This window comes from Ovis aries, chromosome 7, assembly GCF_016772045.2.
Source record: "Ovis aries strain OAR_USU_Benz2616 breed Rambouillet chromosome 7, ARS-UI_Ramb_v3.0, whole genome shotgun sequence".
Lineage (NCBI taxonomy): Eukaryota > Metazoa > Chordata > Mammalia > Artiodactyla > Bovidae > Ovis > Ovis aries.
Genome location: NC_056060.1, coordinates 52,959,644 through 52,976,358, shown reverse-complemented (window position 1 = coordinate 52,976,358; position 16,715 = coordinate 52,959,644). Strand labels below are relative to the sequence as shown.

At 35.7% G+C, this 16,715-nt stretch overlaps 1 protein-coding gene and 1 long non-coding RNA gene across 2 annotated transcripts in view; one reads left to right on the top strand and one right to left on the bottom strand.

Moving 5' to 3' along the window:
• Positions 1–13: 13 nt before the first annotated feature.
• Positions 14–8,151, top strand: LOC132660046 (uncharacterized). Its single transcript, XR_009601221.1, has 2 exons — positions 14–221; positions 3,985–8,151. It is a non-coding gene; the product is annotated as an uncharacterized LOC132660046 (long non-coding RNA).
• Positions 8,152–8,678: 527 nt separating this feature from the next.
• Positions 8,679–16,715, bottom strand: part of PYGO1 (pygopus family PHD finger 1) — a 29,122-nt gene continuing 21,085 nt past the window's right edge. The window contains exon 3 of the mRNA XM_027971808.3: positions 8,679–16,595. Within this exon, the coding sequence (XP_027827609.2) occupies positions 15,471–16,595 (1,125 nt within the window). The 3' untranslated portion in view covers positions 8,679–15,470. The remainder of the gene's footprint in view (positions 16,596–16,715) is intronic.

Genomic DNA, 16,715 nt, shown 5'->3' with positions numbered 1-16,715 from the left:
CCCCAGCGTTCCCAGCGTGCCCCGGGCGCGCCCCTGCGGCCGCCCTGCGGGCTCCCCTCGCGACCGCCTGGGCCGGCTTGTGGGGGCGTTCCCGCTGTTTGGGGTCTTATCCCTTCGGGAATCTGCGAAGTAGCAGGCCCACTTCCGCTTAAGCAAGAAAGAAGCTTCACGCCTGAAAATGCAAAAAAGTAACGTAGGAAAGCGTGACCCGCAAGAAGCAGGTGCGACGCCCACGCGCCGTGGCAGCCTGGCCTTTTGTTTGTTGTGACGGAAGCTGTAGAAGTTAGCACCATTTGGTGTTCTGGTTCGGGGAATTTCCTGCTCATACAGACGTTCTGGCATAGAAGCTTGCCTGTCCTGTTATAGTCGTTCAAATCCGGTCAGTTGGAAGCCACTCATCGGCGTGCAGATAGGGTTCGTTTCTCGATTTGAGAACTTAAGACCGTATGACTCACCTGAAGAATGCTTGGCAGCAACTCAACTGTAGGATAAGTTAAATTGACACGGATATGTTTTATAGTTGCTTAGGGAGACCTGTAACTTTCGCGCTGAAAGGAAACTTGAAGACCATGTTAGTCTTCCCACATGCCGTGTTTAAGAAATCTGAGATCCGTATACCCAACCCTGTGGTCACTTGGATTAGTGTGGCTACACTGTGATTAAGATCCTGATGCCGTAGCTCCCAATGTTCTTTCCTTGGGATGCTTTTTGGAGACGCTTTAAAAATTACTGGAATTTTTTAATAACTTGAAAGCTAAGGACCTACAAACTGCCACCTAGGGATAGGGATTTTTAACATTTTATTTTGAAAGTCATTAATACAAATTTTAAAGCTACTGAAAAAAACCCTTGAGGAAAGCTAAGGAACAACAGACTTGGGAGGGGAAAATATCATTTTTTACCCTCCAAACAGACCACCCCTCAGAACAGTTCATCGTCTCAAGATATCCTAACTTTGAATACTGGGACCATGTCAGACTTTTTGTCTCCTGTCCTCCCAAGCAGAGAAACCTAAAAGTCAATCCTATAGATTCTTTTTCATGTTGCTTTTAACATTTTTCCCTCTTGTGTTCAATGCCTACTTTCACCATTTTCCTTCAAACTCTCTTTTGTGTTTTCTAAAGACAGTTTATGTATTCCAAAATTTTAAAGTGTAGATTCTGCCACTATAGAGAAACACAAGTGATATAATGTATTTATGGTAAATTAAAAGCAGGAGAAGGCAATGGCACCCCACTCCAGTGCTCTTGCCTGGAAAATCCCATGGACGGAGGAGCCTGGCGGGCTGCAGTCCATGGGGTAGCTGAGAGTCGTGCACGACTGAGACTTCACTTTCACTTTTCACTTTCATGCATTGGAGAAGGAAATGGCAACCCACTCCAGTGTTCTTGCCTGGAGAATCCCAGGGACGGGGGAGCCTGGTGGGCTGCCGTCTATGGGTTCGCACGGAGTCAGACGACTGAAGCGACTTAGCAGCAGCAGCAGCAGCAAAAGCATATTTTGAGCTGTTTGCGAGTTTCAGGGAGGTTCATTAACAATCACTTTGTTAAGCACATGCAAACTTGCGTAGTGAAATTGTTGTATCAGTCTTATGAAACTTTTTGCACTCTGAATATCTTTTTTAAAAAACTTGATCAGTTTTATTATTGAATCATTACACCAGCTGATATCAATTTAAAACACCATTAATCTTTATACTTCAAGACTTAGGTACTTACCTAAAAAATGTTTCACAAGCCTAGAAACTAATCCAATCTTAAAAGTGTTCCTTATCTGTGTTCCTTAACAGATTTAAAGCAAACAAAAAGATCTTAATCTAACCCAAGTGTAGATGGAAACTTGATATATGTCAAAAGTGTGCACATAAATGGGGAAAAGCAAGGAAAGGAATGACTATTGAATACACTGGTGTTAGAAATTGTAACCATATGGGAAAAAAACGAGACTGAACCGCTACATGCAATGACATGTATGCATATGGTGACACACACAAAAATGAATTTTAGATGAAGATAATATAAATTAAAAACTTATATGTATTTTTATATACACATACATATTTTATATATGATCTTATCATACTTAAGCTTTTCTTAAGTATTATATCAAAAAGCACTTATGTTAAAGAAAAAAGATTGAAAACTTGAACTAAGATTAAGAACTTCTATTCACCAACAGGCACAATAAAGAATGACAGGATATATATTTTTCAATATATATTGGACATCTGTAGTTGAATAACGTGTTTTATTCAGTCACTGAGCAAGGAAGGGCACATGCCACATTGAGTGTCTCAGTAAGGGGGGTCAGAATTAGGGGGAAAGTCTAAGGGAGGGAGGATTTCCTCTAGATTGGGTCCTTTCATAAAGAGAGGGTAACTCTATGATTGAATAAAGAAGTAACTGTCCATAGCAGCTTCCTAGCAAAAACCTGAAAACAAGCCAAATATCAGTAGATATATTCATACAAAAGAGTATCATCTAACAGTACAAATTAATTAAACTTTATACTGGGTGGATGAGTGAAAAATAAAGCAAAGACCCTTAAGGAATAATGCCATTTATATAAAACTTAAATGAAAAGCAAATCTGTTGGTTAAGGATTCCTGTATATGTGGTAAAGCTATAAAGGAAAGCTGTCAGAAAGGATAACAGTTAACTCCTAGGTGGAACTCTAGCAAGTGACACTCTCTGTGGCAGCCAAAAGAGCTGATTTCTGCATAGACACACTGCACAAATTAAGACAAAGTTGCTCAAAGCATGGTCCCCTGACAACAATGTCAGCATCATCTGGGGACTTGCTAGAAATACAAATTCCCAGACCCCACTGAAGACCTGCTGAACCAGAAAATCTGGAACTGTGGCCCAGCAATCTGTGTTCTAACAGAACCTCCAGGTAATTCTGATACATGCCAAAGACTGAGCCACAAGGGTAAGAGGTAGCTTTTAGTAGGGGAAAGGAGAAACTCACAAAGCCAAGAAAATAACAACACAGGTTCCCCCATTCTCCCCTCATCCCAAGAAGCATATAGTACCCAAAGCAATATGTTCAATCTGCAATGTAGCTCTGCGTTATAGGAAAGGAATTCCATCCCCTTGCTGTCCTCCCTTCCATAAGAAAGGAGAACATACAAGTTTAAAGCTTAAATATATGTATTCTTATATACACATGAATGCAGGCGTGTGTGTGTGTGATCTTGTCATCCTTAAGTTTTTCTGTAAGGTTTTATCTGTAAGGGCAAACATGAAGGAGAACCTTTTCAGGAGGGAAATTCATGGGACCCAGGCAATTCGTGGTTTAGCTGCAAACTATAAGAATTACCTGACAAAGCCAGCTACCCAGTATCTGGAGACCTTGATTCACACGGAAAGATTAAATTGAGGGAAAAAAAAATTACTAGCACTGGCAAGCAGAGTTCAGGTGCAGCTCCTCCCACTGGAAGACAGGAGGATATTGACTGGTTCCCTAGAAAAATTGAGAGAACACCTCAAATTATTTTTTATTTTGTTCATTATAACAAAGTATGCCATCAGAGAGCATCAAAAAAATTGCCAAGTTTTTTTTTCCCCTTTTGCCTCTAGTTTTGGTGATGGATTTGCTTTATTCATCTTTTGATTCATAATGTACATATACAAATCTCTATATTATTTTGTATATAACAAATATTAGAAAAAGTAAAAATTTCAAAACAAGTTCTATAGTAGAGGCATGTCCTTATTTTCTACTTATGTATTGTCAGGCTTTTAGGGAGTGAAAATGTACATACAAAGCAAAAATTAAATCTGTTTATTATTCTTCACCTAAAATTAATTAACCATAATTTATTCTTTGATCATCAAAATCAAATTTGGCCATAAGGAAAGATCGATTTATGATTTTTTTAAACACCACCTCAGAACTTTAAAAAAAACCTTTTGAAAAGCCGTTATTCTTGCAACAAAATGATTTAAACACACTTGGAATTTTTTTCCTTTTTTACTCTAGGAAATGGAATCAGTCATTCTCCAAGAAACTTTAGTTCATTGGAAGGACTGATGCTGAAGCTGAAACTCCAATACTTTGGCCACCTCATTCGAAGAGTTGACTCATTGGAAAAGACCCTGATGCTGGGAGGGATTGGGGGCAAGAGGAGAAGGGGACGACAGAGGATGAGATGGCTGGATGGCATCACCAACTCGATGGACATGAGTTTGGGTAAACTCCAGGAGTTGGTGATGGACAGGGAGGCCTGGCGTGCTGTGATTCATGGGGTCGCAAAGAGTCAGACACAACTGAGCAACTGAACTGAACTGAATGCAGAATAGCTTTCAAGTCAATATCTCAGCACTAAGTTTTAAATGCATTCACTAGTTTACTATTTTAAATTTGGGCTTTAGGAAAAGACAATGTGATTAACAGCTAGACAAAAATATATAGGTAGAGCTCGTGTAGAGAGTGTGAAGTGTTCATTTATCCTTTTTATTTTTGGCCGAAATATCTTAGGTTGATATTTACAGAGTATAGATCTTAATGATTTTTCCTACTAGACTTGTTTTAGCTTATCAGTTTTTTAAAAAAGAATTTTAAGTGCTTCTAGTTCCTGATCTGGCATTATGGAGCTTGGAAATCACCACTCTATCCCAACAAAAGACTGAACAAAATGAAAGATCAACAACTCTTCTTAACTGCGCAAGACAAGTGAGGTCACAGGGCAAGCCACTGTCCCCCAAATGGGAGAGATTGTATTTATAGTGAATCACAACCAATCAGAGCAGAAATGTCCATGGGAACTAGTGCCAAGGCAGGAAAACCTGAATGTAGTTAACAAATTGCTAGAGGCTCACTGTGGGCAGATCTGAGACAAAAGCTAGTCTGGGGGACTCAGCCCCCAACATTTTTGTGAGTTTTACTTTCCGAAACTCCACCAGTTTCTCACAGTGAATATTTACACAAAAATATCTTCAAGCTCTCATTAGGGGGATGGGAAATGAATGATTTTGAAATATGCCAGAGCATATATTTATTCTTAGCAATACCTTACCTTGGAAGAAATTATTTAACCAGAGCCTAAACTGCTAGGGTTTTATCAGAGTTTGACTAGAAAAAAATTTATAGCATTAAATGCATATATCAGAGAAAGATCTAAAATTAATCAGTGTCTACCTTAGGCAGCTAGAAAAATAAAAGCAAAATAAATCCAATGTAAAAAGTGTTTTAAAAGAAATAATTTAAAATTAAAACATAAATCAATGAAATTAAAACTAGGAAATCAATAGAGAAAATCAATAAAACAAATCTGGTTTTATGAAAATAAAATCAACAAGCCTCTAGCCAGGCTACATAAGGGAAAAAAGTGGGGGGGTAAGGGGGGTGGAGAGGACACAAATAACTAATATGAGAAATGAAAGAGGCGGTATCACTGCAGATACCATGAATATGAAAAGAATTATAAAGGAGTACTATGAACAACTCTGTGCCTACAAATTTGATAACCTAGATGAAATGGGCCAACTTCCTGAAGGACATGATCTGCCAAAACTAACACAAAAAGAAATAGACAACCTGAATAGGCCTTTATCTATTAAAGAAATTGAATCAATAAGCAATAACCTCCCAAAAGAGAGAGCTCCAGACCCTGATGGGGGTCACTGGTGACAAACATTAAGGAAGAAACTATACCAATTATCTATAGTTTCTTTCAGAAGACAGAGGTAGAGGATATACTTCCTAACTCACTCTACAAAGCCAGACATACCAGAACCTAGAAATCTCCAAGACAGGCCGACCTTGTGCCTAGTCTTGAAGTTGGGTAGTGTCAGTCCTCTAACTTTCTTCTTCTCCTGCAGTAATGTGTTGACTATTCTGGGTATTTTGCCTCTCCATATAAACTGTAGAATCAATTTGTCAATATCTACAAAATGACTTGCTAGAATTTTGATTGGGATTGCGCTAAATTGATAGATCAAGTTTGAAGAACAATAATCAATGCAGTGTGGTATTGGTGAAAGGACAGGCAAATAGATCAGTGGAACAGAATAGAGAGCCTAGAAATACACCCACAGGAATACAGTCAACTGGTCTTTGACAAAGGATCAAAGGCAATATGATGGACAAAAACCAGTCTTTTCAACAAATGGAACAACTGGACACCCACATGCAAAAAAGTAAATCTAAGAATAGTGGTTCTAAACGTCACAAAATGTATTCAAAACAGATCACAGCCCTAAAATTAAAACGTAAACTTATAAATTTTAGGTTCAACACCAAAGGCATGATTCATGAAAGAAAACTGGTAAGCTGGACTGCATTAGTTTTTTTCTGTTCTATGAGTGACACCATCAAGAGAATGAAGAGACACGACACAGAATGGAAGAAAATATTTGCAAAGGATGCATATGATAAAGGACCGTTACCCAAAATACATAAGAATTCTTAAGAAAACAACAACCTGATTAAAAGATGAGCCAAACCTTAACAGACACCTCACCAAAGAAGATACACAGATGACAAATAAGAATATGAAAAGATGTTCCACATCATATGTCATAAGGGAAATGCAAATTAGAGCAATAACATACAAACACATATTATAATGGCCAAAATCCACAACAGTGACACCACCAAATGCTGACAAGGAAGTGGAACAGGAACTTTCATTCATTGCTGGTGGAAATGCAAAAAATTGAGACAGTTTAGTGGTTTCTTACAAAATGAAACAATCTATTTGCTGTAGCACCTCACCTTACCAGGCTCAGCATTCCCTTTTTTATTTCTTCTTAGCACTTATTCTCTAATTCACTTTTAGTTTATTTTCTTTTTCTATAGAATAAAAATTTCATGTGTAGTGAGTTTCGTCTGCTTGATTTACGGCATGCACTGCAATGTTCTTAGCAGTTAGAACAGTGACTGACATAACACTCATTATTAAATGCTGAATGAATGAATATCTATACATTGGATTTCATAATTTTTGTTTTTTATTCTTTATCTTTCAGGATCCTGAATTGTACTTCTCTTAAAGTCTTTTTCAGGCTGTGCTGTCATTTTCATCAAGTGGATCGAAATTTTAAAAGATGTTTGTTGGCTATTTTTATCATTAGTTTTCTTCATGTTTTGAAATTTTGATTTACAGTGGGTTTTTTTTTCTTTTTACTTTTGTTTCTTTCTTAGGTTCTTCCTTTCCTTTCTGGCAGTTTTAAGTTGCCTCTAACCTGTGTCCTAGGAACTCCAATTCAGCCAAGTGTTACGTCAATTTACTGATACAAATTCTTTGGTGATACTGTACACAAGTTACCAACTGAGAAAATTACAAAACTGTGTATTTGTGCCACATTAGGCCTATAAGCTAGGGTTCCAAGTATCAGCTGGAGCCAAGTTTGCTTTTTAACCTTTTTCACATGTGAGGCAGCAGCACAAGTAATCCCAGCTCCCACCAGGCTTAAAGCGGTTATTCCTGTTCTACTGACCACTAAAAGAGTCAGTTTCACCAATTTCACCAAATTGAGGCTCATCAATTTTATTCACCTTTTAAATAAACTCTTTCATCTTTTAAAGATTAACCATTTAAATAACTTTTAAATATTAAATCTTTTACATGTTTTAAATAGCCAATTTGTGGCCCTATTATTCCTCTCTAGTGTTTGTTTTCTATTTCCTATTATCTTATTTCCTTCCTCTACTTTCCTCACGATTTTTTATTCCTTAGGATTTTATTCCTTAGGATTATTTATTTCATATGCTCTTGAGATCAACACTTAGCTCATTATATTTTGGGCTGAAAAATTATCTAAAGCTATACATTTCCCTTTAAGTTTGCATTATTGCATCTCAAGTTTGGAATGTAGTAGCACTTAGACCTCATTACCCTTCCAGATTAGAGTTTTTGACAGCTTTCTGCCTTGGGCTCAGAGTCATGCAGGATGCTGCTTCAGCATAGTTTGTTTTTTCCTTTATTTCTTATCCTGGTCTGTGTGTATACATATTTATGTTTTGAACCCAATCTTTTTATATTTATCATTGTTATATGTTTGAAACAAAGTGATACCTTAGACCATCAATTTCATAATGTTGTTTGATCAGAAGTCTCTGTACATCTTTTTCCTACAAGAGATGGGATAATTTTCTTTTCCCTTCCACACATTTTAAATAAACCTTTGGTACATTCAAATTTTACCTCGATGTACTTTTATCTTATTGTCACGTTTATTACCTCTAATACCAAGTTGCATCAACTGATACAGTCACATTTTATGCATCTTTGTTTTTCTCAAGGCACCTGATGATTTTTTCAAACAGATTTTGGGTGCCTTTTGTAAACCTAATTTTATCATTCAAGCAAGTTTGTTCTTAATATTGCTACAGTATTAGCAATACTGTAGCTCTACTTCAAGGATCACTATGCTGCTGAGATTATAGAACTCCTCTCCAGTTAATTTTCTATTAACAAAACTAGAGTCCTAATTTGTAACTATCAAAATAGAGGTTTGTTCATTTTCTTAAGGAAACTCAGGACTCAGTGTTGTGTACAAACTTCATAGGGAAAACAACAAAAATCTTGGTTTGCTCCTCAGTATAAAACTAAATTCCTAGTAAGCTGGAGCTATCAACCTGCTTAACACTTCCTGGCACATTTCCTACCCACAGCCAAGACTATCACACTTACTTGTCTTGATGAAAGTCAAGCATTTAAAAAACAGTTATTTGTCTCTTCAAAAACTAGCTTTATTTAAAAGAATCTAAAGCATAACACTAACAGGAAACAAATTTACAATACATATTGTTCAAGAAAGCCTGCCATACATAATTTCAACTAATAGTAGGTCTATATACTGGTGAATAACATTCTTTATACAACACACAAATGACATTTAGTATGATCCCTGAAAAGAACAGCCAACAATAACACAGACTTTTGATAGAACCTCTACACATCTTACTACTTACCTATAGAATAAAAAACTAAAATGTGGAAGATAAGTTAAACTCCAATTTTAAAATTCTAGCAGATATTTAAGGAAAAATAATGAGAAGGAAATAGTATATTAAAAAGAAAAATGAAAACTGGCTTACCATTATTTACAGTAATTATTAAAAAGTATTCAGAATTGAGAATTATTTCTTTACTAGTTGGAAGCCAAACTGCCCATTATCTACTGCATTCAGTTACCAAGCCAATTTTATTTCTCTGAAAACTGTAACCTGCATGTTAACTACATAAAGAAAATAATTTGGAGGTAACCTAGTCATTTTATACTTCATTCAAATTTTTCTACAAAGCAATTCATGAATCATTTAATATGAATACTTCTTTAAAACTCTATGATTCAAATAGAAATAGATCCAGTTCTAAAAGACTGTATATCAAGTGCCAGAAAAAAATAAAAAATAAAACTAAAATACAAAAAAAAAAAAAAACCATGAAAACACTGAGCATTCAAATAAAATATAATGGGATTATGACACAGTATGGCATCTGGAATTTTTTTCTAAGAACTGAATCAGATTCATTGCTATGTCAGTTGTATCAGTAGCTGGCAATCAAATGTATGCTATATACCAAAACCACCATGCCAAAAATGACAACATCGGTAGACATTAACCTTGTAATATACATCACTGATATAGTAAAATCTTATCAATTCAGGATAGTTTAAATTGATAGAAGTCTGAAATTTTAAATATTTTTAAAAGATATGCAGTTTAAGCACTCACAAGCATTTTTTTTTCTGTTAAGTGTGTAATTTCAAATATGCAAATCTGCAAGTATTATCTATTACAATTCTTTTGGGTACTTGGTTTGATGACAAAAGAATGCTTTTAAACTAGTATTCTGAAATAAACGCTTATAAAAAGCTAAAATTTTTTTTAAGATTAAACATTTTTCATTAAAATCTTATCATTTTCATTAACAAATCTTTTCATCAGAGAGTACAAACACCAATCAAGCCTTGCATCAATGGTTACAAATTCTAACTAGAGGCATTTCATGTTATTTTAATAAATAGTTTCTCAATAAATGAAGATTACTATTTATTTTGATTATGGTGGAGTGAATGATATCTTTCTTGGTTGGAAGACATTAAAATAAGTTCAAAGTCTAGTATATAATTTTAATGATATGGGCTAAAAAAAATCTAATATGCACTGTCAGTTAAGATAATTCCTTAGTAAATTATAACTGTAGGAAGAAGATCAAATTTTTAAGAAGTATTTATTATGAGTGCTTCTAGGAACTGCCAACACCCTATTTTATTCCTCGCTTCCATTTCCGACATCAGGCCATCTATTAATACTAACCCATAAATACTGATGTCTCACATACTTCATAGAGTAGCTTAAAATATCAGCATAAGAAATAATTAGTATTACATAGTAATTTCCTTTGCCATAGGAATAAATGTTGGACAAAGTCTGGAAACATTTTATTTTCCAATTTGAATTACAGTAATTTTGCCACAGATCACAGCACTAGTGCATGTGTTACTTTAAACATGCTCTAAGAACAAAACAAAAATTTACTGCAAAAATACATGTCACCAATGTGGAACACACTCAGATTTGTATAAAAGTACTGAACTAATATCCCAAAAAGAGGTATATGTAAGCAGTACATAAGGAAGAAATAGTTTTAATATGAAACAGTCATTTAAGTCACATACATCATGATAAGAAGCAGGACTTTCTTTTATAAAAGGCATTTTAACTAACAAGCAACATCATCTACATCACCTACAGAACAAGAAAAGGACAGGTATTTAGAATTTTATTACAAATAATGTGTTTTGACAAAATATGACATGATGAACCTTATCCATTGGGTTTCATTAAGTTTTCAATGAAAACTTCCTTCCCTTTATTTGCCCTAGACCACTTGTCTTGGCAAATACTAATGCCGTCCCTAGTTCCTTTACTCCAGGGGTGCCTCTACGCTCCCATCACTGTACCAAGAGTTGGAAAAATACAGATTCGACTTCTATACTACTTTATAGGATAAATGGAATACAGGAAATGGGGAAGTTACTGAAATTTGGAAATGAGAAGGAAACCTCTGAGTTCTGAAGCAGAGAAAAAGAAATAGTGAAAAGTCTCAAAGGAAACTGGGAAGTACTCTCAAGGTACCAATCTAATAAAAATACTGCTTTCTATGGTGCCTGAAATGTGGTCGTATTGCCTGAAATCTAAGATATTAAGATTCATTCTCCATAAAGTCTTTAAAAAAAGAGAAATTTAATCCCATGTTCTTCACTTTGTTCAAAACTTACTGGAAAACATTTTCCCCTTAAAAATCTAGCCAACCACAGCCAACAAAGAAGTGTGACTTCTGAGGAAAGATATGAAATTTTGAAGTACAGAACATCCAGGAAGGGAAAAGGCAGGTTGGTTTCTAGAGCATTTCACTGGAGAATTTAAGATGGTAGGAGGGCAACTGGGAAACACTCACACCAAAGAACATAACCTTCCTGGGTCCAATCAGGAAAAAGGTAAGACCTCTCCTTTCTCCTTCCTACATTGACTGGTTCTCCCAAAGAAGGAGCATTCAGCATGATACTATTGGCTAACTATATGATGGTTTAAATAAGCCTTTATGAGCTAACCTAAGAATCTAGTCATAGAGAGTTCTAAATCACTATTTACAAATGAACTTTGGGAATCTGGATGCTTTTAATTAGAAAGATCTTAAATAACAAAACACTCATGCATATGAAACCTCTACACACTGCAAAAAAGAAATCGAAAAACTCTCTCGAGCTCCCTTTAAAAATCATTGCTTATATATATATATATTTACTATTAAATACAATTACTATAGCATGTTGAATAGTAAGTACTAGCACTCAGTTTGTTCAAGACAAACAAATTTGGAAGAGTATTCGAAGAAAACTCCTGATATTTTACCTGGATGTTTAAAGTCAGCAGATATCAGGGTGACCTATTATTGCAGTTTTTTTTCCTACCACTAGGAAGAGTTGGGAATCTAAACACATACACACACAAATTGGATTTCTTATATTGTGTTGATCTAAGAAGAATAAGCACTAGTACAAGAAAATCTTCCATTTTATGTACATAATCATCTAGTTTGGATAACAAGAATCATAATAGCAGTACTCTAAAGTATTTCACACACAAGGAAAACACGGATCACAAATCTAATTCTAAGCAGTCTATCTGAAGAATAATTTCTTTTCCTTTTACAAGCTAAGTTACTGCTGTATTAGAGTGTCCAGTAGCATCTAGAAGCAAGTGGTTCAAGAATTCTTTAGTGAAATGAACAAAGCAAGTTCTGAGAAAGGAACTGATGTTTTAAAACTTTCTATCAGTAACCTAGTCTTGTTGAGGGAGCCAGCTGCTGATAGCCAGGCTGAACTCTGGCAAAACTTGAGAATGCAGGAGAAACCCCAAGATTTCCTGCTCAACTGCACATACGGGTGTCCTTTCAGTGAAGGAAGAGGATTACGCTAAAAATGGTGTGATGTTACTAGAAGATTATGCAGTTCATTCCCTCTTTAAATATTTTGAAATTTAGGGCAACTCGTCACTTGCATTATGAAAGCCACATCAATTTGTGTAACAGTTTTCTTCGAGTCATATGAGGCAAATTAATATCTGGCCTTGACAAATGTAGAACTAGTAAGAAAATTAATTCAAATAGATGAAAACATTAATCAGTTATGATTACAGTTTGCCTGTACTGCATTGCTGGAATCAACCATGGTTTTTTTCTCTTTTGGATATTTAACAGATTCTTATCTAAGTAAGTAAGGTATTCTTAAGACCTAAATACAAGACAAATTCACTTGTTTGTAAAATTTTAAAAACAATTATTTGGAAATGGAAAATAAAAGTCACATTATAAATCAAGTATTTTTAGACTAATTTGAGAGAGGTTATTTCCTTTTCACAAAACAACTACCTAATAAAACTGTAAGCAACAGAGGGCTTTAGAAACTGCTTCTCACCAGTTTTAGCAATGAGGACAGCGAGTACTACTGTGTTAACTCTTGAGGACACTGGAAGGTTCCACTAAGTATCTAACTATACTCAGTAATTTTTTTTTTTATCACCATCTGATGCTAGAAATGGGTTTATAGCATGCAGTGCATTATATCTTAAAAAACAGCACTCACTGGATTTCAAAAACAACACAACTAGATCCTTAAGCATTTAGAAAATAACAAAAGCTACAATGTAAGCAAAATATGATCTTCAAGTATGTTACTGAACAATGTAAGCAAAATATGATCTTCAAGTATGCTACTGAACAATCAAATGTCAAGAGTCAGCCCAATGTACTGCATTTTAATCTGCTTCAAATGGTTATTTTCACACAAAGTACCACCTAGTATGAGAGTTTATATCATTTCATTTCCTAAAACTATAAAGATATTTATCTTACAGCTATCCTTAAAATATTTTGTACTCACCTCTAACTAGTCACAGGTAAATGGAAAAAACCTTATATTACCTTGTACCATATGAAATTGCTGTTTTTGTTGGTCACAATTAAAACACTATTTAAAAAAATAAGTTTTATTCAATCAAAATATGCATCATGAGCATTAATAAGTTTCTTCTAATAGGATATTAAATATTTCATTTTTATAAAATTCATCATTTGCTATGTTGTATAAATTGTTCAAACCCTCCAATTACTGTTTCTCAACTGGAGAATATGTAGTTTCTTAGAAAAAACTCCAAATGATGAAAACTACACCAGTTCATTGGATAAAGTTCTGGTGACTATGCTGGAAACGACAGAATCGAATACTTCAATTAACTTTGCATTAGTGGCTTGTAAAACATGATTGATGCCAGTGCTGTCATGTAAAAGTTTCGGTTCGTGTTTACTAATCAAAGGGCACATAATCAAAATTTTCAAGCGTAATTTAAGTTTCTTGGCAATATTGCTGCTGCTGTCATTTCACCAAGGTTTAAATGGTTGTCACTATCCCTTTTGCAGATCACCACACAGTCTTCAGATTTGGTCACAACAGTAATGATGGTTCAAGTTTGGGAGCTTTACCAACAACCAACCATTGTGTAAATTGCTATCAACTGTCATATAGAATCCTTTTTTTGGGTCACAGGTTTTGATCCACTCCAAAAACAGGTTTCTGTTGTTTCAAATCTTAATGAGTGTACCTCCAACTGTCTCCATTCTTGATCTTCTCTCAAGAGAATACCTTTAAGTCTATTTTTACACTCTCCCCAGCCCCAGCAGAAACTTGTGTCTCCTGCAGGGCCTCAAATGGTGGTCAGTAAGCTCTCACCTTGGCTCTTAATTGATCTTCACTTAAAACGGATTCTGAACTCCTGTGAGGCTCACTCTTACATTCAGATCCCAAGAACAAGATTTTTCAAACCACCACTGAGTAGTTCTTCTGCCAGCAGAGCCCTGTAAGGCCAAATTCATCTTTCTACGTCCCAGTTTGAAATGATATTAAGAAAAGTATTCACAATTCTTCTGAGAATACTGTATTATTTATTTCTCTGGAAAACAATAACAAAACAACTCAATAATCAAGGAAAACTGAAGAGTGAAGAGCATAATATTGTTATATTTCTAAACAGCACAACTAAAAACACCCTTTATGACAACTCTACTAATTGTAGTCAATTTTCAACTGATCTTACGTTAGCAATTTCATGTGGTACAATCCACAAGTTAATCAACAAATACGTATTGAACATCTACTATATGCTAACATCTGTCTTGTATCTGTACAGACATCCTGGAAAGACTGACTTGATAATACGACAGTCACTCATTTCAGGAACACCAGTAAGGGAAGAATCTGGTGTCATACTCTACTATTTGTTAGAAGATCCATTAAAATGTATGCTTTCATGTTTTAGCTACATATATTCTTTCTGAGAACACATTACATGGATTCTCAAATATTCTTTGAACTAAATGTTTAATTTGATATTGCCGAAGTTCAGCAGTGAAATACACTTGACCCTTGAACAATGTAGGAGCTAGGGGTGCCAATCTCTTCACTGTCAAAAAACTGCATACAACTTTACAGCCAGCCCCCCAAAACTGTGTTTCCCTATCCTAGGGTTTAACCCACCAAGGATCATGTAGTACGACAGTATGCCTTTACTGGAAATCAGTGGATGTATGCAGTTCAAACTTGTGTTCAAGGGTCAACTGACACATTTTTCAATGATTGTAACTTTTAAAAAAGTAAAAACTTGCCTACGTTTGCTATACATTATCTTGAAGCTTCAAGAGGCTTTTATGTTTAACAACAACTAAAATTTATTTGTATAGTACTTTCTAATGCACCCCCATATACATTATTCTTATTTACGATAGCAAACGACAATACAAAATATGCACTAGCAATGGAGTATTAATAAAAACTAAAAGGTAAATAATATTTTCATGTATGCATTTAAAAAATCATGTAAAACATTAAAATCCTGTGTCACTGACCCTCTGTAATACACAGAGGGTGGGGAAACACTGAAGTGAATGCCTGTTATTAGCCATCACTGCCCACTGCAGGTGGACCGAATGCTTCTCTAGTGCGCATTAACTGGACATCTTTGTCAGCCATACAGGTATCACAGCCCCATACTGCTGACGCTTCTGCTGTTAGGAGGCCATAAGCTGTTTCGGTCATTCCAGTGCAGATCCGATGAAACCATTTCTGACAAGAGGCTTCACACAGGATGGCATCCTGATCGTCATTCACCTCATTTGTACAAATTCCACAAGGATACACTGGGTCAGAGGAAGAATGCCCGTGGCGGCTTGGGTGGAGAGCAGATTTACTGCTTTTCTCAGTGGTGCATGTATCTGTGGCACCTCTCGGCTGCCGTGGTTTACTCTGTGTCCCATTTGCATGGCTGTTGTTTGTAGCCTCAGTGCTACTCGAACGGCTATTCTCTTGACTGACGACATTGTTTCGATTCACATTTTTTAATTCAATGTTACTCTGATTCACTGTGTCATCCATATTTAAGTGAGGTGGATGAGCAGAGGAGTTTTGATTTGTGTTTTTGGTAGCTCCTTGACTAAAGTCTTGTTTTGGGGGTGGTGCTTTTGCTTGACCAAAAGTGTTTGGGGGAGGAATAAAAGAATGATTAGATTCTAACGGAGAACTAAAATTGGAATTACTTCCAGGGACAAAGTTAGATGCCAAGTCAGGGTTAGATACTTGGCTAGCATTCTGTGGAGGAATCTGATTGAAGTTTTCAGCAGGATTTTGTCTAAAATGTTGATTAGGCACGTTAACATTCTGAGTCAGTGCATTATTGTAAGATGGATTTCCAAAACTTGAATTATCGTGCGGCCCAAAGTTAAAAGCATGAGGTCGATTAAAACCCATGCCCAAAGGATTCTGAGGAAATGGGTGTGGCTGATTCCTGAGTGAGTAAGGACCACAGTATGGGGAAGACATTCTTGGAGGAACGTGAGGTGGCATTCTGAATGTGCTGTAGCCTCCAAAGCCAGGATAACCAGGGCCAAGATACGGATTTGATGAAGGTAGTGGTTTATAGGAAATAGTATTGTAGTTGTCATCAAATGGATTAGCAGCCACTAGATGGTCAGAGTTTGGATTCGGTGGCGGAGCATACTCAGACAATGGAGGAAAAGAAGGCCCCTGAAATGAGAATGTAAAGTGAAATACACGTTTTTGATCAAATAAGTCATAAATGTTAACATTTATGAACCAGTTTTAGTTAAATTTCTTTTGAAATTTATGAAATTTTAATTTATGAAA